This window comes from Prosopis cineraria, unplaced genomic scaffold (genome assembly GCF_029017545.1).
Source record: "Prosopis cineraria cultivar Desert tree isolate PC_DT_omini unplaced genomic scaffold, ASM2901754v1 PC2, whole genome shotgun sequence".
NCBI classification, from domain to species: Eukaryota; Viridiplantae; Streptophyta; class Magnoliopsida; order Fabales; family Fabaceae; genus Prosopis; species Prosopis cineraria.
In genome coordinates, this window is record NW_026555333.1 from 23,070,911 (window position 1) to 23,098,827 (window position 27,917).

Consider the following 27,917-nt stretch of genomic DNA (forward strand, 5'->3'; position numbering starts at 1 on the left):
CCACGTCTTGCTTTATAGGCGTCCCCGTCCCTCAATAGTACAAATTGATAAGATTTTAGGAGCTATTGCAAAGTTGAAACATCATCGAACTGTTATCTCCCTTTTCGCACTAGCAGAGTCAAAGGGATTCATGCCATCTTTCATTAGTCTAAGCATCTTTATTGATTGTTATGGCCATGTGGGTCAAATGACTTTAGCTTTCTCTGCCCTAGGGAAGATTCTTAAGGTGGTGTATCAGCCAGATACGAATACTTTGAATACACTGATGAAGGGCCTTTGCATCAATAATGATGTTGGGAAGGCCTAAGATTTTTATGATGATCTTATAGCAAAAAGGTTTCAGTTAGACATAGTTAGTTATGGCATACTTGCCAACGAGCTTTGCAAAATAAGGAAAATAAGATGTACAGTTAAATTGCTCTAAAAGATGGCTAGGGGATAGGTTAAGCCTGATTTAGTTATGTGGAATACAACTATTGATGGTTTTTGTAAGGAAAGGTGCATAACAGAAGCACGTGATTTATTTTATGAAATGATTGATCAGGGAATGTCTCCTGATATTGTGACCTACAACTCTCTAGTACATGCTTTTTGTTTCATGGATAAGTGGCTAGAAGCTATAAAATTGTTTAATCAAATGATACTTGAAGGCATCAACCCTAACATTCATAGTTTTAATATACTGGTCGGTGCATTTTGTAAGGAAGGGCGTGTCACCAAAGCTGAAGCTATTGTTGGCATGATGATGAAGAGTGGCGTGAAACCTGATGAAGTCACTTACAACTCTTTAATGGATGGGCACTGTTTGATTAATAATGTTGGTGTAACATCCCAAAATTTTAAGACTCGAATTTATTTTAAAAATAAAATAAAATATCTATAATTAAATTAAAATTTAGAATAATTTAATAGAGATCCAGAGTTTGAATTTTTACTAAGAAAAAGTTGGGTTTTATTTTATTTTTAACTATGAAAAAAATTACCAAAGTTGACTCAGGCTTTTGTGCTATAATAAAAAAATGTTGGGCCCTTGTAATTTTTCCTAAAGTTTTATATCAGCATTTTAAAGGGAAAACAAACGTAGAAATGCAGAAATGAAACAAGGAAAAGAAAGGAAACGCACGAGAGGGAGAGAGGAAGAAAAGAAGAGAAAGAGAGGGAATTAGGCTTGGATCTAGGAGGCTTTATGACCTTTGTGAACTCGGCTACACAATAGGTAAACTCCCTAATTGAATCTTCTTCCTTCCCTCTTGATTTTCTTAAATTTTTGGAAGAGAAAATTTTTAAATTTTGATCCCAAAGGCTTTATTCTTGTAAGCTTTTATTTCATTAGATCCTAGGGAAGATGTCTTGAGTTTCTATATATTGATCTAATGTTTTGAGTGGATAATTGGATGAAAAGAGGTGTTTTGGGCATAAATTAAATCCTAAGAGATTGGGTTTTACTCCTCAATAGTTTAAGCCTTTTGATTTAGTTATAATTTTGCTATTTGAGCTCAATAAGATTTAAATTAAAGTTTGATTTTAATTATAAGGGCTAATGGTGAAAGTTGGTAACACTAAGTGAAGGTTTTTAATTGATTAAAAATTATATAAATTGGAAATTAGCCTAGTGATGGCTAATAAATGGTTTGGGTGGTTAAATGGTATTATGAGAATAGTTGGTTTAATACATGGACCATTGGGATGGATTATGGCTTATAGACCCAAGTTGTGTGAGGTATGAGTTATAGTTTTCATTAATACTATTTGTCATGATAAGTGATGTGGATCACTTATATGTTGTAAAGAATTATTGGTGGAACTTATTGAGAAGTTAAGGAACAAGCCAAGTCTTATTTTATACAAGAGAAACCTTTTTGGTACCAAAGGGGTTGAGGTAACAGGGGAATTTATTTTTCTTATTGCTTTGTTTAGCTATTTTTGAGTAGATAATATCATCTAGCATGCATTACATGTTTTAAACAATTGAATGCAAATAAATGTTTTTTAGAGGGGTTTATGGGCTATTGCTTTAATAATAATGCATTTATGTTTACTATCTATTTAATATTGATGTTACTTATGGAAATAAGATTATTAGCATGCATTATGATCATAAAAAATAAAGAGTTGCACTTAACGAAGTGTAACTAAATTTGGTACCTTAGATAGGCTAAGGAACCGCTTAAGGGATGAATTATGAGTGTTATACTACCTTGAATGTTAAAGTGATCAATACTCAAGAAAGGTAGGAAAAGGTAGGAGGCATGATCTCTGTGGGAGTTCACCAATGGGGAAATGTGGTCTTATGATATTCTATGGCTCACTGTCAGTACTAAGTGTTACCTTTTGTATTGTGGGCTCAATACACTAAAGTGGTTAATAGATTGAGTGTTCGACACCTCTCAGTGGGAGAGGGAATCCAGCATATGAAGTGTAAGGTTGAGTGCTTAGGCTAAGGTAGCCTTTATATGGAGAGTAAGTCAGGCTAGCTTTGGGAGGAAGTTAGCATTAACTACTCAAGATTCACGTCGAAAGGGCACAGGCGGTTCAGTGGATTAGATTATGCCTTAGTTTATATGTTGTGCTTGTGGAGGTACAATAGGTACAAAGTTTACCTATAAGTTAAAGAGTGCCAAGGGGCATTCTATTGGTCAGGAAATGCTATATTGGCCTATCTCATGCATTCAAGCATTTTAATTGGTTAATTATATGTTATTTTGAATCTATTATTTATTTACTTGACCATGGCTTTCCTTGTAATAAGGAATATTGATTTCTCTGTTACTGAAACTGTGGTTGTCTCATCCCTTTCTTTACAATATTTACAGGTCCAGGTGAAAGATCCATAAGTGGACAGGGAAAAGAGTTAAGCTAGGGGTTTGCTTGTGATTTATAAAGAATTGCAACCCTTTTCTTTTGAGCAAGTACATTATAATATATTTAGGATTAGGGTGCCAGTAGGATATGATTATGTATATGTGTGTGAGTATGTGTGGATTGTATGGCTTGTGTATGAATTTTTGTTTGCTTGTAGACTTGTGGCTAGGAAACTTAGCTATGGTGTGTGGTTTTGATGGATTTATTTAGTAGACCAAGTTTTCACTACAAGCAAATATTTATTTTGGTATATATGTAATTCTACAAGCAAATACAAAGTGGTTGCATTGTAAATGGTGTGCTATGGGTAAACATACACCTTGGATAGAGAGAGTAGGTGCGTGGGCCCCACAAAGATCTCTGAGCTAAGTGAAAACGTTTAGCATGTGTATTCATATGTCTATATGATATTTGAAATAGTTTTTGGCCACTTTTGTGTGATTTGTGCATTTTAGGGATTTAAGGTCCATTTTAGAAAATGGCACCCAAGTGGTCAAATTTTGGTATAAAGGGTTTTTCTATCATTTAAATGTTCTATCAAATGTTTTTAGTCCTATTTGACATGTCTAAAGTGTTCCCACAAGTTTGTGGCCATTACGATGAGATTTAGACAATTTTAAAAATGGTTTTTACTAAAAAAACTGCACTTTTGCATTCAAGTGTTCAAATCTTAATCCAACCATTGAATTTCTCTAAAATTTAGGTCACAAGTAAAACCTTTTATAAGCTTTGTGTGGGCTTTAGAATCACGTCGATCGGATACCAAACGGAGAAACAGCACACTCTAGAATTTGGTCTGGAGGAGCTGTCATGACAACACTTTTGCTATCATGACAGCAACATTGATAATGTTACAACATGCATGAAATTCAATTCGTCGATTGGATCTTTCCAAAATTTGGTATACTAATATTACTATTTAAAAGTGAAATGTGGGCTTTAGAATCACTCTAATCAGAGGTCGAATGATGAATGGTGCACCCCGGAAGTTAGTCCGGAGGTGTTGTCATGACAGCTTTTTAGCTGTCATAACAGCAAAAATGACCAAAATTTTAACATGTCTAATTTTTAATTTGACCGTTGGATCTTTTTAAAATTTGGTACGCTTATAGTACCCTTTGAATGTGACATGTGAGCTTTAAAATTACTTCAATCGGAGGCCAAACTGTGAATCAGCACCTCTTAAAAATTTTGCCCAAGAGGGCTGTCATGACAGCAAAATTAATGCCGTCATGATATCAATTAACTGCCCCTGTTTGCCTTATTTGCTTTCATGCGCTACATATTAATCCTTTATACTTTTATAAGAGGTTTTATACGTGTGTTTTGCTATTATGTAAATTGTTATTGATTTAAATGATTTGTTTCCTAAATTGATTTTAGGATTAACTCCTTAACTACACTTAGTTTATTTGAATTGTGTGATTTTTGAATAACACTCGGGGCAAGTGTTACAGTTGGTGAGTCAAGTGAATTGTTCAATAAGATGGTCAAGAGTGGCTTGGCTCCTAATATTATTTATTATAGTATTTTAATTAATGGATCATGTAAAATCAAGATGGTAGATAATGCCTTTGATCTCTTTAAAGAAATGGAGCATAAAAATTTATTTCCCAATATTGTCACCTATAGCTATCTTGTTGATGTTTGTGCAAATCAGGGAAAATGTCATATGTTTAGGATATTATTTATGAGATGCATGCTAGTGGTCATACCCCAAATATAATATTTTGCATATCTTGTTAGATGGATTGTGCAAAAGTCATCATCTTGATTAGGAAATTCCATTATTTAAATGAATGGTTGATCAAAGAATTCAGCCTAAGATATGCATGTATACCATACTTCTCGATGCTTTGTGCAAGGGTGGTAGATTAAATGAAGCACAATAGATTTTTCAATATCTTTTGGTCAATAGCCATCCTTTGAATGTCTAACCATATACTGCAATGATCAGTGGACTTTGTAAAGCAGGTTTGTTTGATGAGGCAAAGGCCTTACTTTATAAAATGAAAGAGAATGAATGCCCACCTGATTTTGTAACCTTTGATGCAATTATTAGACCCTTTTTAGGAAAGGGTGAGAGTGATAAGGCAAAGGATCTTCTGGATGAAATGCTCACGAGAGGTCTAATATAGGAATAAAAGAAGGTTAGAAAGTTTTCTTCACATCTATTTAATTGTTGATAGTTGATATTCATATTCATGATGAAATTTCTTGTAATATTTAAAAAATTTGTTACATTTAAGTAAATTTTGTGGCTTATATAATGGACGGCTTCAATTGCCCATGTTTTGTTTAAATCTTATGTTTGATCTGTGTGTGTGTGTGTGTGTGTGTGTAATTTTGATTGTTTGTGATTTCTAGTTATCAATTTTTCTTCAGCTTAACGTGACTTTTTTCCTTCTTCCTTTACTGTTAGTTATTAATTTGATTTAACAACTTTTTGGCATATCTCAATTGTTGTCATTCATGCATTGTTTCTTTATTTATGTTAACTATAGCTAAGGTGATGTTTCTTTGGATGTTGTCATCTGAAATTATTATCCTTTTGGGAATATGACAATAACATTTTTCTAAATTAAATGAAAAAGAATGAGCATCATTGAACTACTTAAAGAACTTGACAACAAACCTTGAGTGTGTTCATTGGCCTCTGTTCCTGTCTGTTAGTGTGGCACACCTATTGGGCTTTAGGCCAAAAACCCTAAATCAATAACTAGTTTAATTAATCTAGAAGTCAACATCGTTTATAGGTCTGTTAGGATCAGATTCTTTCTTTTTATTTTTCTCTTTCATCTTATCCCTATAATATTGGCTAGATCCTCTAATCCTTAGAATCTCGATGAGATCCTCTCTTGTGATTAAGGGCCTCTTGTATCTATTTATTCAGTTGCTTCTATAAATAATATACAAACTTTTACGGCATCACAAATTCATTCACTGTCATAAGTAAGTAACGACAAGACTTTAATCTATTTAATTTTATATGCTTCTATAATATGCCTCTGAATTGTTTAGTCAAGTTATGGAAGCTTCCACCCTTGTGGGCAAAATCATGTTTTTCATTATCTTCTCTTTAATCATTTATGAACATAGACTAAATGTTTTTAATCATTTAGTATAGTTGGTAGCTGTCTGCTGGGTATTTTTCTTCTCTTCACTAGTTTTTTCTCATGTGTACTCATCTAAATTAGGGATAATATAGTTTTCTTGTCAAATAGAACAAGTATACCACTAAATCATAAAGGTGTAACTTCTTGGACACTTGTTTGCTTGAGTTTCATCCTCAATTCTTGTGCGCTTTAGTTGATGTATCTAGAACTTTGAGCTATTCCATATGAATGCTTTAAGTCATTTTGTTTATCAATATGGTGCATAATGTGAGATTTCAGAAGAAAGGTGCTATTGTATTGGACATGGATTTGTGTTTTTGTGTAAGCTATCATGCTGATGGTCTCCAAAATTCTACATTTCTTTTTCTTGTATGAGTCTTCTTGGAGTAAAGTAATTGTCTTTCTATTTGTGAGATTGTTATGCTCAATGCTTTAACGACATAATACTCTCATGACTCATAATTTCTCTCTTAAATTTTTTGCCTATGTAAGAAACAGCACTTTATTTGATATTTTTAAGAAAATCTGAAGTATATTGGTCTTCTTGTCTCTTGTCTCTTTCTTTTTTCTTTTTGCTTTTTAGGGTGATGTTTAATTAGTAGAAAATTTGGCCTCATTTCTTTTCCCCGTTTTCTTTTCATTGTTATTTTCTTTCAGGGTGTTGTTTAAGTTGAATGAATGGTTGGCCTAGTTTGGTGTACTGATTGACCCTGTTTGATTTTCCCCCCTCTATGCACATTTTTTGTGGGCTTGCATCCCTTAAAACTCCTCCTTACAAAGTCAACTTTAGACTTGGAACACAGTAGCAATTTACATTAATGGCTTATATTAGTGTCATCGCTTTACTTTGCAGCTTTGGAGGTTGTTATAGTTATCCGATCATTATATGTCTTGAATGCTCTAAACGGTTTTTTATGCTCCCTGCACTAAACCTTCTCATTACTTTATAGGCTTCACGTGGGTTTTGGTTTTGTTTTGGGCATTTCTTTTGTTCTGGATTTAAGTTCAAATTTTAAATTTCAAATTTTGATTCCCATTTCATTATATGTCTCTTAATTTTGCTTCCCTCAACAACAATGGTTACAGACATTATACTAGCTTGAAACAAGTTCACACCATTTCTTCATGTTTGCATTGTAAATTGTTCAAGATTGTGAATAAAGTGAATACTTTGGACATTCATCATTAGGTTAGGGTTATTCTAGACCATATATAAGGATATTTATTTCTTTTGGAAAATTTACTGCTGAACACTATTCATAACAAACTTGAAGCATTCTATGGCTGGATATGATAAACTATATCTTGACTCAACCTAGTGATATTGCATTAAAGGTTACATTCCTTTCCTTGTTCTACCTTTAGAACTATATCATCTGCCAACGTTCTTGAATGGCTACAAATTGATTGCATGACTTCTGTGAATTTATACCTTTTATTTTTTCATGAGTTTAATGGTTATATTCCATTTTTTGTTCTTACTCGAGAACTAAATCAGATAGCTAAGTTCTTGGATGGCAAATGTGTGATTGCATGACTTGTTGTGCATTAACATTATATTATTTTTTTGCCAATGTCAATGGGTTTTAAAGTTAGATACGGCTATTGGTGAGTCAAGAAAATTCATATGGTTTCAAGAGCAAAGCTCTTAGCAAGTCAAGAATTTGAAAGACCTTGAACTTCATGGACTGACAAAGTATAGGGCTTATATACAAGTCCGTGTATGCTAAATGATAAATACAATAACAAAACTCATGTCCTACCTCCATCTCATAGGTGAGACCTCATTGTTTTAGCTCCCATATGAATCTTATCAGTTACATAACCACACAGATTGGTAGACAGATGGTACAAAAGAGTTGTTGTCCATAAAGAATTATTCATTTACTCTATTTTCCTTCTCCATGTACTTTTTCATTACATAGTAACTGATTTCTTTGAATTTACTTTCATATGTCACTTTGTTTTGTTCTTCCTACTTTATGAATTGTCATTATATTCCTCCATGTACCTTTTCATTATATTCCTCCACTTTGGAAGGCTAATCAAATATATGCTTTTAGCTGGAAACTCTATGTAGAAAATGAATCATATATGACACATTGATGAGTGATACAATACAGAAGGATTGTTAATATTAGAACAGCATTCATTGGCTTCTTTTCACATGTCATATGCATTTTTGACTCTCCAACGTTGACTGTGTATCAATATATTAATTGCGTTAGATGCTTTGCATGTAGCTTAATGGCTTGTATGGTTGCAGGAACGGATAGGAATGAAACAGAATAAAGAAATAAAGATAAAAACAAAATGATCAAAATGTGAAAGGGAAATAATTCAACCATATTCATGATGAGAGGCAAGCATAACAGGACATCTTGCAGAAGCTTTTATTGTTCAAAATATAAGATACTGAATAATTTTTATAATTATTTTTTTAATTATACTTTATTATGAATTTTTAAAAATGATAAATTTTAATTGTCATTATCAAAACATTTATACAAAATGTTAAATTAGAGTATAATTAGAAATATATAAAATTTTCTTTAGAGATTGAGTTTTCAATTAATTTTTTTTAAATATCCATAAACTAGTTACCAATATATTATCTTGAGATCTATAGAGAGTATATAAAGAATTATATATGTCTAATTTTTTTATTTATTAAAAAGACAATTATCTTGAAATATCATAACATAGTCCTTTTATCTTTTTACTCGTTATCTATTTTAATATTATATATTATCAAGCAAAAATTGATTTCCGTCACAAGCTTGAGATCTGTTATTTTATTATGTCATAAATTATCAAGCAAAAATGATCACAACGTTGTCCTTTTATCTTCATACTTGCTACCTTATGTTAATTCTTTTGTTTCTACATTGTTGTGTATTTGTGAATCCATGGATGGGGCTTTTAAGGAGACAAAGTGACTATCCACAAAATTAAGGGAAGACCACTGAGGGCTTGTATGCATCTTGGTTGATGTTATACCTTCTGTAATAGTAGATGTTTTTTGTTTGTATTTAACATTTTCTTAGTAACCTTTGTGCTGTGTTGGTTTTGAAACCTTATGCAATGGTGGATTTAAACGTTCTGTGATTGGTTTTGTTAGTTTAATTTATTGCATGGGAGTTAGAATCTAGTTTAAAAATAAACAAACATTAGGTTGACGATATTGTCGACCATCTACTTGGGATTGGAGGAAGAGAAAAGTGGGGAGAAAACTATATTTTTTTCCCACGTGGCTAAAGAAGAAAGTGACTAAATGAGAGAGTTAGAATTTTTTTTTTCCCAACTTGTCTCTCAAAAAAAAAAGAGATAGAGATATTTTGGAGAGAAAACACTATTTCCAAATTTATCCTCAAACATTTTTCGATTTCCCATCCTTGCATCTATCAATCTTATTGTATTTGGTATTTTAAAATAATTTGCAATTATATTTTTATTCCATTAGTAATGTAAAATGTAAATTATATAATAATATGTTGAAATATTAATTTTTATTATATATAAATGTGTTTTAGAAATGATAAGGTTGTTATTATCCGTATAAAATTAAGAATTTTTCTCTTTTTCCAGTTTTATCTTGCTTTGCCAGTGTAATGAGAAAATTATAGAGTTGTTTGATTTTCTGTTTCTAGAAATTTTTTTTTGTTTTAGAAAACAAAAGGTTAAAAAAAAAAGTAGTTTGAAAGTGTTTCATCTGTTTTGTAGATAAAAAAGTTTAAGTTCTGAAATATTAAAGAAACTAGAATTTTTTTAAATTTTTTGTTATGTTTTATCATGCAATACTAAAAAAAAAAAGCAGAAAAAAATCATATCCTTATTAATGACAATTTTTTTTTTTGTTTGATTGCTATTTTTGGAAGTCTCAAACCTCTCAATTTCTCATCAGTTTTATTATGCAAAAGCAAGCACAAGAAATTCCTTTTTGCTTATTTTACCTCATTTGTTTTTTATATGCTCTTTGGTGGATTCACAATTTTGCAACTCAATAATAGTCTATCTCTCAGTTGTTTGAAGTTTTTACTACATTAGAAATAAATTCCTCTTGTTATCTTTCAGCATATCCATTTTGATGTCTCTACAAGAAGACTTTCTTTTTTGTTTAAAGTTTTTTGCCATGGATGCTTTAACTTTTAAATCTTTTATTTATTGTAATTAGACTACTTTTACTTTATTTATTTTATATATATTGCTTTACTTCAAAAAAAAAACTCTTTCATCCTTTATTTCACTGTTTTATATATGTTTTTTAAGATAATGATCAAACAGATTTTTTTCTGTCTTGTATTTTCAAAACTTGTTTTAAAAAAATACTTTACAAAATTGTTTTAAAAACATGAAAACAGAAAACATAATCAGACAAGTCATATGTCTCTTACTTTTCTCTCCTATTTTTTTCTTTTTATGTTTTTTAAGGTATTTTCACAGTTGATAATTACGAGACTAATCCCTTGAGGTTTATAAGTTTCATTTAAGAAGTTATCTTTTCCGAAGCAGTGTTCTCCGTATTTCTCCTATTATTTCGTTTCCCCTCCTTGTTTGCTCTTATTATTGAAGCAATATGTTGGAATTTATATTCAAGCAATTTTGGAGTTATCTTTTTCTAACCTACCCTCTGCAAATCAGAGGAGCGAAAGCACAAATATATGGAATTAAAATAAAATATTGATTAGATTATTCTTCATATTAACATTTTACAATTTATTACCGTTGGACATACTAAAAATATGAATCTCTCATTTTTAACAGAACATATTACCTATATTACAATAAAAGAAAATTTTAAAACTACATAAATTAAATTTTTTGTTAATATATTATTGTAAAATTGTAATTTAAAAATAAAATATCACATTTTTTTGCAATGAAAATTTTACATTCAAATAAATATACAAATATTATAATTAAATAAAAATTAGTAATAAAAATGATGAATGTTCATTTTTTTTAAAACAACCAATAAATCTTACATAGAGTGAACAAGTAAGTTCAACTTATATGGCTTTGTCCTATTGGACTTTTGCCCATAGGCTTAATTATTTTAAAATTAATTATTTTCTTAAGTCTGACACTAATTTAATGAGTTTAAGGTTAGGCTTGTAAGCCTTTTTTTTCCTATTGTTTAAAATTTTTTATTTTAAAAAAATTAGTTTTCTCAGTATAATATCACATTTTTTTAAAATATAAATTATAACGTTTAAAAATAAAAAATTAAATTTTAAATTATAAACATATATTTTAAAGTCTAAATTTAATTTTAAAATTAAAAATATTTTATTTTTTAGAGATAACGTGTCACTTGAGCTTGTTTTCATGAAGCTTAAAAAGTAGGGCTTAGAAGTTCGGTTACACAAAAAATAAAGCAACTACGTATTACTCCACTAACAACGAGGCTATGGAAATTGTAAATAATCATGAGCATGACAAAAAAAATCCCGAAATATGCAAATAACAAAATAAGTATCTTGAAATGTGATACTAAATTGTGTAGTTTTTAAGAAATTGTTTAGCATTTAAATTTTTTGTGAAATGACATATTTGCCTTGAATTTAAAATCTGCAAAGAAATACTTGTTATTTAATATTCGGTTATAATTATTTTCCCAAATAAAGTAGTCATTTCTCAATTATAATCAGTAAATGATTTCTAATGGTTACACTTGACTCATAAATAAAAATGGAAGAAAGAAACTTGTTATTTTTTTTATGTTTTAGTTAATTGCACAACTAAAATGGTTACTATCTTGTTTTTTTGTTGGACTTGAATAATTTTTTTTTTTTTACAAAGAGCCACTTGTTATTTGTTATTCAATTGTAACATTTCCCCAAACTAAACAATCATTTCCCAATTCTAACATTTATTTGATTTTTAGTACTTCCACTGATAAACATAAATGGTAGACAAAATTTGTCACTTTCTTCGTTTTAGTCAATAGCCCACACAAATTGATCGCTAAATTCACTATAAAAACTTTATAGGTTTATACATGACTTGATTTCCATTTCTTTGTACACTTTTTCCACAGCCTTGTATCAAAAAAAAATTAGTCACTGATTTTTTTTTTAACCATTACTTTTCATTTTAAAATTACATTAAGGGCAAATATATTATTTCACAAATTTTCAAGGCTAAAATGTATAAAACCTTTTTAAAATTTGAGACTTAAACATTTAAATTAATCCCCAACTTTTAATTTTGTTTTTAAGAACTCTCTACCATTAATTAACTATTATTTTATTAATATAGTTATTGCCAAGTCAGATTAATGCAATACACATAGTACATGACATGAAAAAATATTTTTATTATTTTTAACACAATTCAAGGAAAAAAAAATTATAATTTAACTTATAACATATATGATGATGCTCTCATTTTTTTAGTTGAGTGACACTATTCTCATTGTTCATGGTAACACAATTTAAGAGAAAAATTATAATTATATTATTCTTTATCAATTAAAACATTTTATATTAAACAAATGGAAAGAAAAATATCTAAGAACTATCATTAAGAATAATATAAATAAAAATTTATCCTTTAATATGAGAAAACTATAATATTTTACTTAGGATGTTATAGAATTCCCATATGTTAATAAGACATTTGGTCTCACATGTTACCTCTTACATTTTTCAGGTGAGGGTACCAATTAGGCACAAGGAAAGGTGCCATAGAACTGAGCCTATGGACTTTGTTTGATAGCTTGGCACATGTTGTTTGTCAGTTATTTGGGCTTGTTTGTTTTAACTTATTTTATAAAAAAAATCACTTATTTTTTTGGAAAAAATATATTTTATGAGTTTTTATTATTTTATTTAAACTTTTAAAAATAATCAGAATCCAAAAAAAAAAAAGCAAATTTGTGATGATTTTCATAAGCTACTCAACTTCTAAAAATAATTAAAAATTTTTTTGGAACTTCTAAAAATAATTTAATGTGATAGATGATATTATTTTGCCATGACCTGGGAAGATTTTAATATTTACTTGGCTTTAAAAAACTTTAAGTAATTTGATTATGCTTTTAAAAACATCTATATCTAATTTGATGCCTTCATGAGATCACTTATCCTAAGTCCAAGGATCCTAGATTAAGCTATTAAAACCATGTGCAACACTTAACACATGGATTCCTAACTTTTCTCACTCATGTCAACACTTTCTCACTCCATATTTCTTGAAACCAAGGTATAGGAGTAGATAAGAATGATGAGAAGCTTACCAAAGTGTGTGACAATCTAAATCCACCTCCAAGATTGTAACATCCTCCAATTTAAACTATGAAAGTTAAGTGTTAAGAAGGGTAGATCGGTAAAATTGAGTGAATTATAAGGTAATAATGTTTTTGGATTACTAATATAGTTAATGGGCCGTTGGCCGTTGGACAGCCTTAAGAGAGGGCATAATTGGAGTTTGAGCAGATTAGGCATCAGGTGAGGCCCAAAACCCATTATGGGCTTCACTATGCCATGTGCCATGGCAGATATGTCATATGCTATAGCGAATGTGAAAAAATCTACATAAATCAAATCATCGCATGAGCTGAAAAGGAGGGAGAAAATAGAAGAACGCAAGAGAGACAATAAAGGAAGGCTTGAGGTCTGCTAGGGCTTCACATTGAGAGTAATTTTGAGATAATTTGAGCTAGACACACACTTAGGTAAGCTTCCTACTACTCTCCTTTGTCTCTATGCAAATTTTCTTTAGATTTGGGTATTCTTAGGGCTTGATTTCATTTTTTATTGGGTTTTGACAAAACCCATTGGCTTACTTAAGGTCTTGAAAAGTTAGATCAAGTTTCTAAACCTAAGTTTAAGAATTTTGTAGTGATTTAGAATTTTTTGTTAGGGTTTGGATGATCCCTAAGTGAAATTTTGATATTGGGGCAATGTGGGCGGAAATTTGTGTTAATCTAAGTGTTTGAGAGTTAAATAAATTAATGGAGTATGTTGAAAGTGTTATGGTGTTAAATTAAGATTTTAAGTATAATGGATACTAAAAATTAGGCTAAAAGTGGGTCTAATTAGAGCTATAATTATTGATTAGTGTTTAATCTTATAAACTAACTATTGATTGTGTGTGTTGAGCTAATGGATATTTGTAAAATTGAAAAATAGCCATGATAACCCTTTTTGTGACAAAAGAGTTGAGATAATCGGATAATCTAGTTCTTTTGCTTGTATATTTGAATGATTCTAGGCTTGAAAAGTTGTAATTAAGTATTTTATATGAAAAGTTGAATTATGTGTGATTTATTGATTTGAAAAACTTGTGAGAAGTGATATTGAACTAAAGTTTTACTCTATGCATGAAATCCTTTTTATGTGTTTTTATACAAATTGTGAATCAAATAAAAATATGAATTGTCAAGTAAACATTATATGATTATCCATGAGATATGTGTATGATTGAAATGGTATGACCATGATCACTATGAGAGGGTGGGATTTTACCCTAGAGTTGTTAAGGGATATTTGTATGAATTCATATAGTATATTGGCACCGTGGAGGCCTCGATATATAGTCCTATTTATGTTTAGAAATCCCAATACTATTTGAGATAGATTAAGCATATGAAACCTTAGATATTTGAGGAAAGAGGGAATCAATAGTCCATAATGGGCAAAGGAACCTTTGGCTGAGACTGCCTCCTATGGTTGGTGAGCTTAGACTTGTCCAATCACATGAACTTGATCTTATTGTATTGATAGCCCACCCAAATTCAATCAAAGGAAATAAGAAGGATATAAAGTGGAGAATGTTGATCATGCATTGTATGAAATATTGCATGATATCATGTGTTTAAAATGTATTCGATAACTTGCTTTACTTGCTATTTCACACACTTATATAATATTCTTGTATACTTATGGATAGATTAAATTATTTGTTTACTGAGTCTTTGACTCACCCCCATGGTTATATTTTTACAAGTGAAGGCCGATAAGGGCAAAAGAAAGGAAGGGACTACTGAGAATTGAAAAGCTAAAGTTGTATAGCTCTTTCTCCCTCTTTTGGTATTATAACAAATATTTTATAATAATTATGCCAACTTAGGATCATACTTTGATGTTTAGGTTCACTTACATGAGAATGTATAATTGGTTGTATCTCAACCTCGAGTGATGTATTTGTCATGAAAATGATGTTAAAGGTCGAGATAATAGTACAAGTGACATTATTATGATATTTATATGTGTATGGATGATTGTGGCTTGGTTAAGTGTGTTATTGCTCAGGCCCCTTAAATTATGTGAATTCGAGGTTTCGATGGGCAAATTATGTTTGAAATGCAGTTATTATTGTATGATTAGTTAATCAAGTGCATTATAGTCTATTGAATTGGTTCAAGTAGTTTTAAGGTTATTGGCACTAGGTTGGTGAGTTGGACACCACTGTGTGTGTTTTGGAAGGAAATGGAAAATTTTGTATTCAAGTGCCTAACTTTTAAATGGTTAAGTATTTGGTTGTGGAACCGGTGCCAATAGTTAGGTAGCTTAACGGACATTTGAATCACTTGAATCAGACATCGAATGGCAAAATGGCGTACTCTTAAAGTTGGTCCTAGAGTGCTATTATGATAGTAGGTGTGTGCTATAGTGCAAGACATGTGCCCCACGGTACACTACATAGCAAGGAAACTTATCCTTTGATGCCATCTGCTGCGACAAATGACACATATGTTATAGCGGATGGGGTATTTTAGGAGAATGCCCATTTTGGCCTTTTAATTTTTAGATGTGCTTTAATGTATTTCCATGCTTCCATTACTCTTTTATACTTGTTTTAAATCATTGTTTGCTCAAACATTATTTTAAAAAGGGTTTGTTCTTGGGATCTCAATCTTTTAAACTATTTTTTCAAACCCTTGTATTATGATAACCTAACATAAAAAATTTAATTAATACTGGTCATCATAATAGTGTTTCATGTTTGTATTTTGTGTCTTGGTAATGTCAAGGTGGGCATTACAAAGATCACCTCAAGTATTACCCTAGTACAGCTCCTCTTTTTCTGCGCCATGCTCTTTAAAAACAAATTTTCTTTTCTATTTTCAAAGTTGATTTATGACTTATTAAGGTTGGTAAATGGCCATGTGCCGTAATATAGCATACACATGTAATAGCATGTGACATTGTGAAAAAAAATTCTCACTTGTCTCATGTCATCCTGTCTCGATCCAATCCAAACTTAGTCCTAGCCTGACCTTAAAGCTGCCTAATGGTTCAAAACACCCATTAGCAATCCGAAAACATAATTAATTAAATTAATCCACTTATTTACTAATTCTATCTTTAGTTGGTAAAAAGCCCTAGATTAAAATTTAGGATGTTACAGAATTCCCATATGTTACTGAGATGTTTGTTCCTAAAGGTTACTTCTAACATTTTTCAAGTGAGGTTACCAATTGGGCAAAAGGGAAGGAGTCGTAGAACTAAGCCTGTAGGCTTCGTTTGATGGCTTGGCACAAGTCGTTTGTCCATCATTATTTTTCCATGATCTAGGAGGACTTTGTTATTTACTTGGATTTGAATAACTTTTAAGTAATTTGATTAATTCTTTTAAAAATGTTTATATCTAATTTCATTCTATCTTGAGGATTTAAATTGAATAGTAGTTGAAGTGAGAATTGAGCCCCTATATAATATCAAAACCTTTTTCAAATAATTTGTTATGTCATTTGACTAATTATATGAAGATAATTTGAGCTTTAATTATCCTAGGTTACTTGTTTGTATCTTTGGTATTCCAATGTTTTATCTTGAAAAGTTTTTTTATGCTAATAATTTAATAAAAATGTTTTTAAGAGAGGGTGTTACACATTTCTCTACCTCTTCCTTGCCACCTGTGCTTGTTCTTGTTTTGACTTGGTTTAGAGGCAACTTAATTAAGATGCTTTGGGGATCTAGTTTAGTTCAATTTTTTGTGTACATGACCCTTAAGGGCACCGATGCTTGTTCTTGTTCTGACTTGGTTTAGAGGCAATTTAATTAAGATGCATTAGGGATCTAGTTTGGTTCAATTTTTTGTGTACATGACCCTTAAGGGCAAGGGTCTTTTGGGGGAGGGGTATTGTTATGTAATTATAATAAATATTGTTAAGTAATTATAATAAATAAAAAATAATTAAGATTTAAGTAGGTTTAAATAGATTTATATATAATTTATAATTTAAATAGAATTTAGATAGGGTTTGATATTTAATTATATTATTATTATATTTGTAAGATTTGGATAGATTAGGATATATATATTCATATGATAATAATGCTTATAAATAAAAGGCAGTATAATACCTAATTTCACACTTTAATTTCCAATGAGAATTACATATTCAAATTTGCTCTCTTTATCTTTTTTTTTAGTGTCTCTATTTCCCTTTTTCTTTTCTTTCTCTCTCTTTCCAATCTAAATTCTATAATAGATTTAAACATTTTGTGATTATCTTTGTTAGTTTAATTTGTTACAAAGGAGTTAGAATCTAGTTCTAAAATAAACAAACATTAGGTTGACAACTTGTGGACTATCTAACTAAGATTGGGGGAAAAGAAAATCAAGGAGAAAATTGCATTTTTCCCCCACATGACTAAAAGAAAAAAAAGGAGAAAAATAGAGTCCACATGTTTTTTCTTACTTTTTAAAAAATAGGGAGATTTTGGTGAGAAAACACTACCTCCAAATTTATTGTCAAACATTTTTCTATTTCCCATCCTTATTTATAGCATCCTAAGTTTCAAACTTTGAAACTTCCAGTGTTTAGGAGGGCAAATTAGTCAAAATAAGCAAATTCATGATTAATGATGTGTTTTGTTAGCAGCCTTAGAAGAGGGTTATGTAGGAGTTCAAGCAGATCAAGGCATAGAAAGGGGCCTAAAAATCATATTGGACCAATCTGTACCATCTGCCATGGCAAAAGCACCATGCGCCGCAGTGGATGGACAAATCTACATATGCCAAATTCACAATCTAGACATATAAACAAAAGTGGGAAAGAAAGAAAATGAGAGGAGCGATGAAGGAAGGACTCATGGCTATTAGGGCTGATCTTCAACACCATTTTGAAAGCTTTGAAGCTTTATTGTTGGGTAAGCTTTCTATCTTCTTCCTTCCTCCTATATGCAAATTTTATATGCTTTTGGGGTGTTTGAGGCTTGATTTCAGTTTTTCTTGGGTTGTGACCGAACCCATTACATTGGTTAAGATCTTGGGCAGTTAAATCAAGATTCTAAACCTAAGTTTATGGATTATGCAGAAATTTAGAGTTTTTAGTTTAGGTTTAGACGAACTCTAACTAGAATTTGGGTGTTTGGGAGTAATATGGGTAAAGGAGTGGTGTTTATTTGAGTATTTGGGTACTAAATGGAATTAACAGAGTGTGTTGGGAAAGTTGATGGTGTCAAAGTAAAATTTTTGATACAGTGGGTTCTTAAAATTATGCTAAAAGGGGTTAATTTCTCTAGGTTTAATAACACTAATCTTCTATCCACATTGCTCTTAAACTCTCAAATTCCACTCAAGGTTTATCCAAACCCTAACTAAAAATTTCAAATCATTGCATAATCCATAAACTTAGATTTACAGGCTTGATTTAACTCCTCAAGACCTTATCTAAGGCAATGGGTTCGATCACAACTCAAGAAAAACCAAAATCAAGCCCACGTTACCCCAATGATATAAAAATTTGCATAAAAGGGATAGGGAGAGATGTAAAAATCTTACCTAAGGATGAATCTTGTCCAAAATGCTTCCAAATAGTTCTCAAGGTCAAGCCCTAACAATCCCAAGTTATTCATCATTACCCTCTTACGTTTCCTCTTTCCCTTTTCTATTTTTCTATCTAGTTCACAAATTTGATATGTGCAAATTTTTTCACATCCATCACGGTGCATTGTGTGTCCATTGTGGCGGATGGCACAGTGAAGCTTAAATTAAGTTTAGGCCTCACTCCGAGCCCTGTTATGCTCCAACTCTGACCTAGCCTTCTTCTAAGATTGTCCAAGGATCCAATAACTACATTAGTCTTTTAAAAACATCATTCATTAAAAATTCACTTAATTTATGAATTTATTCTTCTAAACACTTGAAATTTTAAAATTTAGGATGTTACATGAATTACTCAAATTAGATGTTGGATGGCAAAATGGCACACTTCGAAAGTTAGACTCAGAGTGCTGTCATGATAGCAGTGATGTGTCGCGTCATAGGGCATGTGTGTCGTAATGCATTGCACAACTAAAGCCTTAAGCTCTCTATGCCATTCACCGCAGTGGATGGAGCACTTTTCAGGTAACTTGAAATGTCTCTTTTAGTGCTTGCTTGAGATATTATATGACTAAAGTGACTTTATTGCTTTTGCTATATTGCTTAATAGTTTTTAACAACTTTTTAAAAAAGGGTTTTCTTAGGATTCTAATTTCTTAAACTCCTTTCTAACCCTTGTGGTATGATAACTATAACATCCTGAATTTCTTAATCTTGTGATTAGTTATTAATCATGGGTAAAGTGATAATTAGTAAAGGATTAGAGATTTAGATGATTACTGGATAATTTGACTCATTAGGATGTTGAATGAACATATAAGGTGGAAGGATCGCGTTTTGGGTTGAAGCAAGTGTGCGTGGTGAGAATTCTTCTTAATGTGCTATGCGCCGTGTCTGATGCTACATGCATCGCAACACATGGACTAGAAAATGACCTTATAAATTGTGAAATTAGGGTGAAGTTTAGAAGGAAAAATTAGAAAAAAAATATGAAACGGAGAAGAGGAGAAAGGCTTGGCTGCTAGGGCAAGAAATTTTAGAGCAATGGAAGGCACTTTCGATTAGTAACTTATCGGGTAAGGTACATATAACTCTTACCTTTCATTCTACCTAAATTTCTCTGAATGAGTTATAGAGAAATTGAATCAGTAAAATTTTAAGGGTTTGTTTCTTAATCAATGGTAATGAAAAGGTTCTTTGAAGTTAAATTAGAGCTTTATGACTGGTTTAGAGTTGAACGATAAGGCTTTAAACTCATAAGCTCGATTTGGCCTTAAATTAAGGAAATTAGGGTAAAGATCATGTTTGAGTGAAATGAGACCAGTTGAGGTAATATAAAGTGATAATAAGTAGTAATGGACTTAAAACAGATAAATAAAAAAGAATAGATAGCTAAATGTAGCCATAAGTAGTAATTAAATAGTTTTAGTCCATTTAGACCAAATGACTAAATGGTGCAAATTGTGTGTAGATTGGCACATTATGTGTGTAAGTTGAGAAAGAAAGCTTGTGATGAGCTATAGTGATAGTTGAAATCCACAGGTAACCTTTCTAGTAATGGAAGGGTTGAGGGAACCCAATAATTTTCTCTGTTTGACTATTTAGTGTAACTGTGTATGAGTGTGCTATCTATTACATGAAATTGTTTAAAACAGAGCATGTTTTATAGCATTGTGTAAATGTTACATGAAAATAACTTGTTACCAAATAGATGAGCGAAAATATGTGATTTCATACTTTATATGCACACACACACACGCTATATGTAGTGGAAACATGTGTGATCGGGAACCTCAAATTGGTTCGAAAAGCATGATCATAGGGGTGGGAGTTCACCCGTGTGAAGAGTGGTAATAAGACTATATGGCATATATTTCTTAGTGTTTGACGGGGTACGGTGTTAGAGAATTATATCTCCTTAGTGTCTTTTAAGGTGCGGTATTGGAGATTATCTCCTTAGTACCTATTAAGGGACAGTATTGGAGATTTAGACTTCTTAGTGTCTGTGTAATACAATGTTCGAGTCGACAACACCCCATTGTGTGTACTAAGAGAAACCATAGTCCAAAAGTGAGATAGAACACCTTTGATCAGGTAATTCTATCACTAAAGGTGAGCTCAGAGCTAATAAGAGTGTTTATTAGTCTAAGGCGAGCCTATGGTTTCAAGTCAAGGTGATTTAGAGGTTCGGTCGGTAGTGATCATGCTATATAAGTGAAAAAGTGATAATGGAAAAAGTGATGAAATAATTGGTATAAGAAATGGGATGATTTATATTGAAGAATTTAAAATGAAACATGTGATATATGCTATGTTTAATGATATATTATGCTATGCTTTCATATAGTTGCATGTGATAGTTGTCAGTAGTGAGTTATTCTATTACTGAGATTTTTATCTCACCCTTGTGGTTATATTTTTACAAGACAGAGCAGTGATCAGGTCAGGGAAAAAAGTCTGCGCTAACATAGTAGTGCTGTGTTCATATGAAAGCTCTAAGTTTGTGTAATGAACTAAATTATTGTGTATATAAGTTGTCATAGAGATTGCATGCATGCTTTGAGTAGTGAAATAGAGAAAATGTAGTGATTCTATGAAATCTTAGCCCAATTGTGTATATATGTGGTGAAATGAGAATTAAGAGCTAAGATTTAGTTGTGTATGTGTTGTGAATGTTTGAGTAATGAACTTGTGGTAATTTTTTGGTGAAAAGGCTAAGTGAGCCAAATTGTGACAAGTTAAAAAATGTGAAAATTGATCGTTAGATAATAGGATCGACTTGAGTATTTGATACGTGAAATTCTTTGAAAAAGTGACTTTTTGCACCCCAAGTGTCCAAATTTTGATCGAACCATTAGATCATGTTCAAACTTGACTCATCGGTTAACTTATGAGTTAAGTTTCGTGTGAGCGCTTAAATCAATCCAATCGGACGTCGTATGTGAAAATGATGGACGTTGGAAGTTTGTCATTTTATTGTCAAATGACAACAAAAAATTCAGACTTGTGCGTAAAGGCGCATGGTGTCTCACACCATGGTGCATGACACAAATGAAAACTGGGTGTGTGGCTCTGTGCCACATGGCTTGCACACCATGATACATTGCCCACATTGTAACTTGACTTCTTTGTTTTTAAGGCATGTATTGTTTGTTATGAATGCATATAATGTGTTTCCACTGCGTATTGTTCAAATGTATTATGAATTTGATGATTTTGCAAAATGAGTTTCAGGCCCACGCTTTTCAAACAGAGTATTTAATCACAGTTATATGTGAGTAGGGTGGTAATTTAGTTAATCTTTTCCTGTATCTAACGGATATAGGAGAGGATTACAATAACCATATATAAGAAAATTTAATTATATTGGTTATCGTATTAGTGTCTCATGTCTTGTGTTTTGTGTGTTTGGTAATGTCAAGATGGACATTACATTATGTATCTATCAATTTTAGAGAAATACTAAGATAGAACGAGTGCACCACATTATCTGTGGCCTGTCCAATAAAAACATGACATTTAAATGACATTAAGTATAAATTGATTTTGATATTAATGATATTGAGAGAGAAAAGACAAAAAATTAAATGTACATTCTATTATAAAAATAAAATTAATTTAAAAGATATCACACAAGATTTTATTTAGATTATTTGGAGTATTTTAATTGGACAAATTATAAATGATGTGGTGCACTCGGTATACCTAAGTGTTTCTCATCAATTTTATTGCATTTGGTTGTAGTTTAAAATTTTTACATTATTGTATTTCTAATAATTCTAGAAATAAAATTTAAAATGAAATGAGATAAATTGTAATTATATTTTTATTCCATTAGTATAATATAATGGAAATTACATAAATAATATGTTAAAATACTAATTTATTATAATAAATATTTTTTTACAAATAATAAGGATATTATTATTGGTATGAAATTAAGAATTTTCTCTTTCTTCAGGTTTTATCTTGATTAGCCACCATAATGATAGAATATTATGTGGTTGTTTGATTACTTATTTTCAAAATAATTTTTTGAAAATATGTTTTGCATCATTTGTTCTGCAGATAAAAAGTTAAAATTCAAAAAAATTAAAGAAACTTTTTGTTTTGCAATATTAAATAAAAGGCAGAAAAAATCATGTTTTCATTAATGATAATTGTGTTAATAAAATAAAAATTTATTATTTGTTTTACAATTTTAAATATGTTTTCAAAATAATAATTGCAACATTTTTTAAATTTTTGTTTTCAAATTTATTTTGTAAAAAATTACTTTAAAAACTGTTTTAAAAATAAAAGCAGGAAAAAGAAATCTTAATAAACAAAGCCATATATTTCTTTATTTTTCTCTCCTATTATTTTTTTCTCCTCCTCCACCATCTCTTACCATTGAAGCAGAATGTTGGACTTTATATGAAAACAATTTTGGAGTTATCTTTTTCTGCCCTACCCCCAAGCGGAAGCAAAAATATATGGAATTAAAGTAACATATTACATATATTAAAATAAAAGAAAAATTTAAAAACTACATAAATTAAAAATTTTGTTAATATAATATTATAAAAGTATAATATAAATAATTTTTTCCATTGTTAATCGTGTGAGATATATTTTATCAAAAAAAATTTAATGGAAAATATTACATTCAAATATATGTAAAATATTATAATTAAATAAAATTTAGAAATAAAAAATAACAGAATTTTGAATTTTTAAATGTTTTGAACAACCAATAAGTCTAATAGAGTCAACAAGAAATAAGCAGGTTGGACTATATGGGCTTTGTCCTATTGGACTTTCTCCTATGAGCTCAATTATTTTAAAATTGACTCTTTTTTTAAGTCCTACCCTAATTTAACAAATTTGGCATAAGGTTTTTAAGCCTTTATTTATTTTAATTTTTTTAAAAAAATAATTTTTATATTACAATATTATATTTTCTTTTTTCTAAAATAAAATTTATATTGTTAAAAAAATAAAAAATAAAAAATATAAATTTTATTTTTAAATTATAAGCATATATTTTAAAGTCTAAATTTAATTTTAAAATTAAAAATATTTTCTAGGTGTAAAATAAATACAGACCTCAACATGTCACTTGACCTCAATTTTACATATAAAAAGACTAGGCTTAAAAGTTCGGTTACACAAAATTTTTTAGATTTTGTAAACTTTAACCCTAAAATAAGGGTTTAAATGGGTGGCACATCAAGTTTGATCCTTATTTTTGACACTAGTTATATAATATTCTCATGTAAATTAAAGCAACTACATATTACTCTAGACAAAAGTGACAAGCAAGGAGGCCATAGAAATTCTAAATAATAGGGAGAATGACAATTTTTTTTTTTGAAATGTGCAAATAACAAAAGAAGTATCACAAAATATGATAATTATTGTGGAGTTTTTAGGAAGTTTTCTAGAAATTTAATTTTTTTGTAAAATGACATATTTGCTTTCAATTTAAAATTTGCAAAGAAACACTTGCCATTTAGATATAATTATTTTCCCGAAATCAACAAAAATTGATCTAGTTGATAAGGATTTCGCCCATAGCCCAAAAAATTTTGGGATCAAATTTTACTATTAATATCAAGACTTTGTTAGTGGACAATCACTAAATACTTTATAAGCACTATCTGAATTTGAAGCATGTCGTAACCTTAATGAGTCCCTGAGACTTAATTTACCTAAATTTTTTGTCATAAAAAATTATGTTTCCAAATAAAGTAGTAACTTTTCAATTGTAATTAGTAAATGATTTTTAATGGTTAGACTTGATTCAAATAGAAATGGAATGCAGAAACTTGTCATTTTCTCTTCTACTTTAGTTAATAACCCAAATCAAGTAATTACTATTTTTTTGTTGGACTTGACAAAAATTTTTTTGCAAAGAGGCACTTGTTATTTTGTTATTCAACTGGAGTTTCTAGCGCATCAACTTTCAGTTGTTATATAAAGGAATAGAGAAAAAAAAAGATTTTAATGAGTTTAATTTATAAAAATAAGTAGAAGATTAAAATTTCTAATATAGGTAAAATGTAAAGAAGATGAGTAAATAAAATTACTTACAAATTTTAAAGCACACTTATTTATATAATTATAAAAATTATTGAATACTCTGTATTTTAAATCAAGTAAGATTTTTAAAAAAAATATTTTATATCATGACGTGGAATGAATATCTTTTAATATTGATCCTAAATTCATCATTCATTTTTTCCTTGTGGGTCCCATACCCACCTTATCATTGTGTCTTACAATCTTTTATTTTTATCTACAATATAATAATTTTAAAATTTTCTATAAAAATATATATAAAAAAAAAGGTTGAATCCAGCAACCATTCCACACAAAATACAATAGACCGGAGATTTTAGTCACTTACTAAAAAAAAAAGAAAATCATTCACATCGTATTTATAACTAGTTATTGATTCTTAGGAGTTACATTGGTAAACAAAAATGGCAAAAATGAACTTGTTATTATTTATTTTGTTTTAATAAATAGGCCAAACTAAACCGTTACACACCTATTGCAAAAACCTTATTATTTTAAAGATAACTTGATTTCTACCTCTTTTCATGCTTTTTCTATTACCTGGCATTGATTTTTTTTTATTTGTTGTTTTTCATTTTAAATTTTAAAATGAGAGCAAATATATTTATTTCACAAATCTAAAAACACTAAAATGCAAAGCATACAACACCGAACACTTCCTGAAGCCATTCTTGAATCTGCTAGGCACACTATGCAAGTACCTCATCCTATCAGTTCGTGTGGTCTTTTCGCGGATTGCCTTGTATATCCTCCTCCGATCAGCAGCGAAAGCACATGCCGCACAGCGACTCTTCTGTAGGTGAAAGCTGCGACGGCCACACTTAATTCTCACAGATGTTGTCACGGTATGTCTTCTGCAAATTTCCTTTGCTTTCAACATCGTCTTGTCACGGTATGTCTTCTGCAAATTTCCTTTGCTTTCAACATCGTCTGCATCTTCCTTCCTGCTTTCCCTCCCTGTTGCCCTTGCTACCAACTTCAGCTTTCGTTCCTATGGCTCAAATCCTCGCAACATTGAAGAGTCCATGGCTTCTTTCCGCGCCTTGCTTCATAGGCATCCCCGTCCCTCTATAGTCCAAATTAATAAGATTTTAGGATCCATTGCACGGATGAAACATTTTCCGACTGCTATCTCCCTTTTCGAACAAGTCGAATCTAAGGGATTCACGCCATGTTTGGTTACACTGAACATCTTGATTAATTGTTTCTGTCATGTGGGTCAAATGACTTTAGCTTTCTCTGCCCTAGGGAAGATTCTTAAGGTGGGGTGTCAGCCAGATACGATTACTTTGAATACACTGATGAAGGGCCTTTGCATCAATAATGATGTTGGGAAGGCCTTAGATTTTCATGATGATCTTCTAGCAAAAGGGTTTCAGTTAGACGTAGTTAGTTATGGCACCCTTATCAACGGGCTATGCAAAACGGGAAAAACAAGATGCGCTGTCAAATTGCTCCAAAAGATGGGTAGGGGGCAGGTTAAGCCCAATTTGGTTATGTGTAACACAATTATTGATGGTTTTTGCAAGGAAAAGTTCACAACAGAAGCATGTGATTTATTTCATGAAATGATTGATCAGGGAATGTCTCCTAATGCTGTGACCTACAACTGTCTAATACATGGTTTTTGTCTCATGGATAAGTGGCCAGAAGCTGCAAAATTGTTTAATCAAATGATACTTAAAGGGATCAACCCTAATATTCATACTTTTAATATATTGGTTAGTGCATCTTGTAAGGAAGGATGTGTCAACAAAGCTCAAGCTATTGTTGGCATGATAATGAAGAGTGGCGTGAAACCTGATGAAGTCACTTACAACTCTTTAATGGATGGATACTGTTTGATTAATAATGTTGGTGAGTCAGGGAAAGTATTCAATAAGATGATCACAAATGGTTTGGCTGCTGATGTTTTTAGTTATAATATTTTGATTAATGGACTCTGTAAACTCAATATGGTAGATGATGCCTTTAATCTCTTTAAAGAAATGAAGAGCAAAAATTTGTTTCCTGATATTGTCACCTATAACTCTCTTGTTGACGGTTTGTGCAAATCAGGGAAAATGTCATTTGTGCAGAATATTATTTATGAAATGCATGCTAGTGGTCATGCATCAGACATAATATTTTATAATATCTTGTTAGATGGATTGTACAAAAGTCATCATCTTGATCAAGCAGTTGCATTATTTAAGCGAATGGTTGACCAAAGAATTCAGCCTGATACATGCACTTATACCATACTTCTCAATGGTTTGTGCAACGGTAATAGATTAAATGAAGCGTGGTTCATTTTTCAATATCTTTTGGTCAATGGCCATCCTTTGGATGTCCAAGCATATACCGTAATGATCAGTGGACTTTTTAAAGCCGGTTTGTTTGATGAGGCAAAGGCCTTACTTTATAAAATGAAAGAGAATAAATGCCCGCTTGATTTTGTAACCTTTGATGCAATTATTAGACCCCTTTTAGGAAAGGGTGAGAGTGATAAGGCAAAGGATCTTCTGAATGAAATGTTCACTAGAGGTCTCCTATAGCAATAAAAGAAGGGTAGCAAATTTTTCTCCACATCTATTTAATTGTTGATAGTTGATAGTTGACATTCATATTCGTGATGAAATTTGTTGTAATATTTAACAAATTTGTTGCATTTAAGTAAATTTTGTGGCCTATATAATGGTCAGCTTCAATTGCCCATGTTTTGTTTAAATCTTATGTTTGATGTGTGTGTGTGTGTGTGTAATTTTGATTGTTTGTGGTTTCTGGTTGTTAGTTTTTCTTTGGCTTAACATGACTTTTTTCGTTCTTCCTTTAGTGTTAGTTACTAATTTGATTTAACAACTTCTTGGCGTGTCTCAATTGTTGTCACTCATGCATTGATTTTATTATTAATGTTAACTATAGCTAAGGTGATTTTTTTTTTTTTTGGATGTTGTCATCTGAAATTATTATCTTTTTGGAAATATGACAATAATATTTTTCTACATTAGATGAAAAGGAATGACTGAACTTCTTAGGAAGATGGGAGTAGGAGCATTGTTGAACTACTTAAAGAACTTGACAACAAACCTTTAGTGTATCCATTAGCCTATGTTC

General features: G+C 30.7%; 1 protein-coding gene across 1 annotated transcript; it reads left to right on the forward strand.

The window, feature by feature from the left end:
* Positions 1 to 460: 460 nt before the first annotated feature.
* LOC129302649 (pentatricopeptide repeat-containing protein At1g63400-like) lies at positions 461 to 27,793 on the forward strand. Its single transcript, XM_054941558.1, has 2 exons — positions 461 to 803; positions 25,656 to 27,793. The coding sequence occupies exons 1-2, from the start codon at positions 461 to 463 to the stop codon at positions 27,356 to 27,358; spliced, it is 2,046 nt and encodes a 681-aa protein (XP_054797533.1). The 3' UTR covers positions 27,359 to 27,793.
* Positions 27,794 to 27,917: the final 124 nt, after the last annotated feature.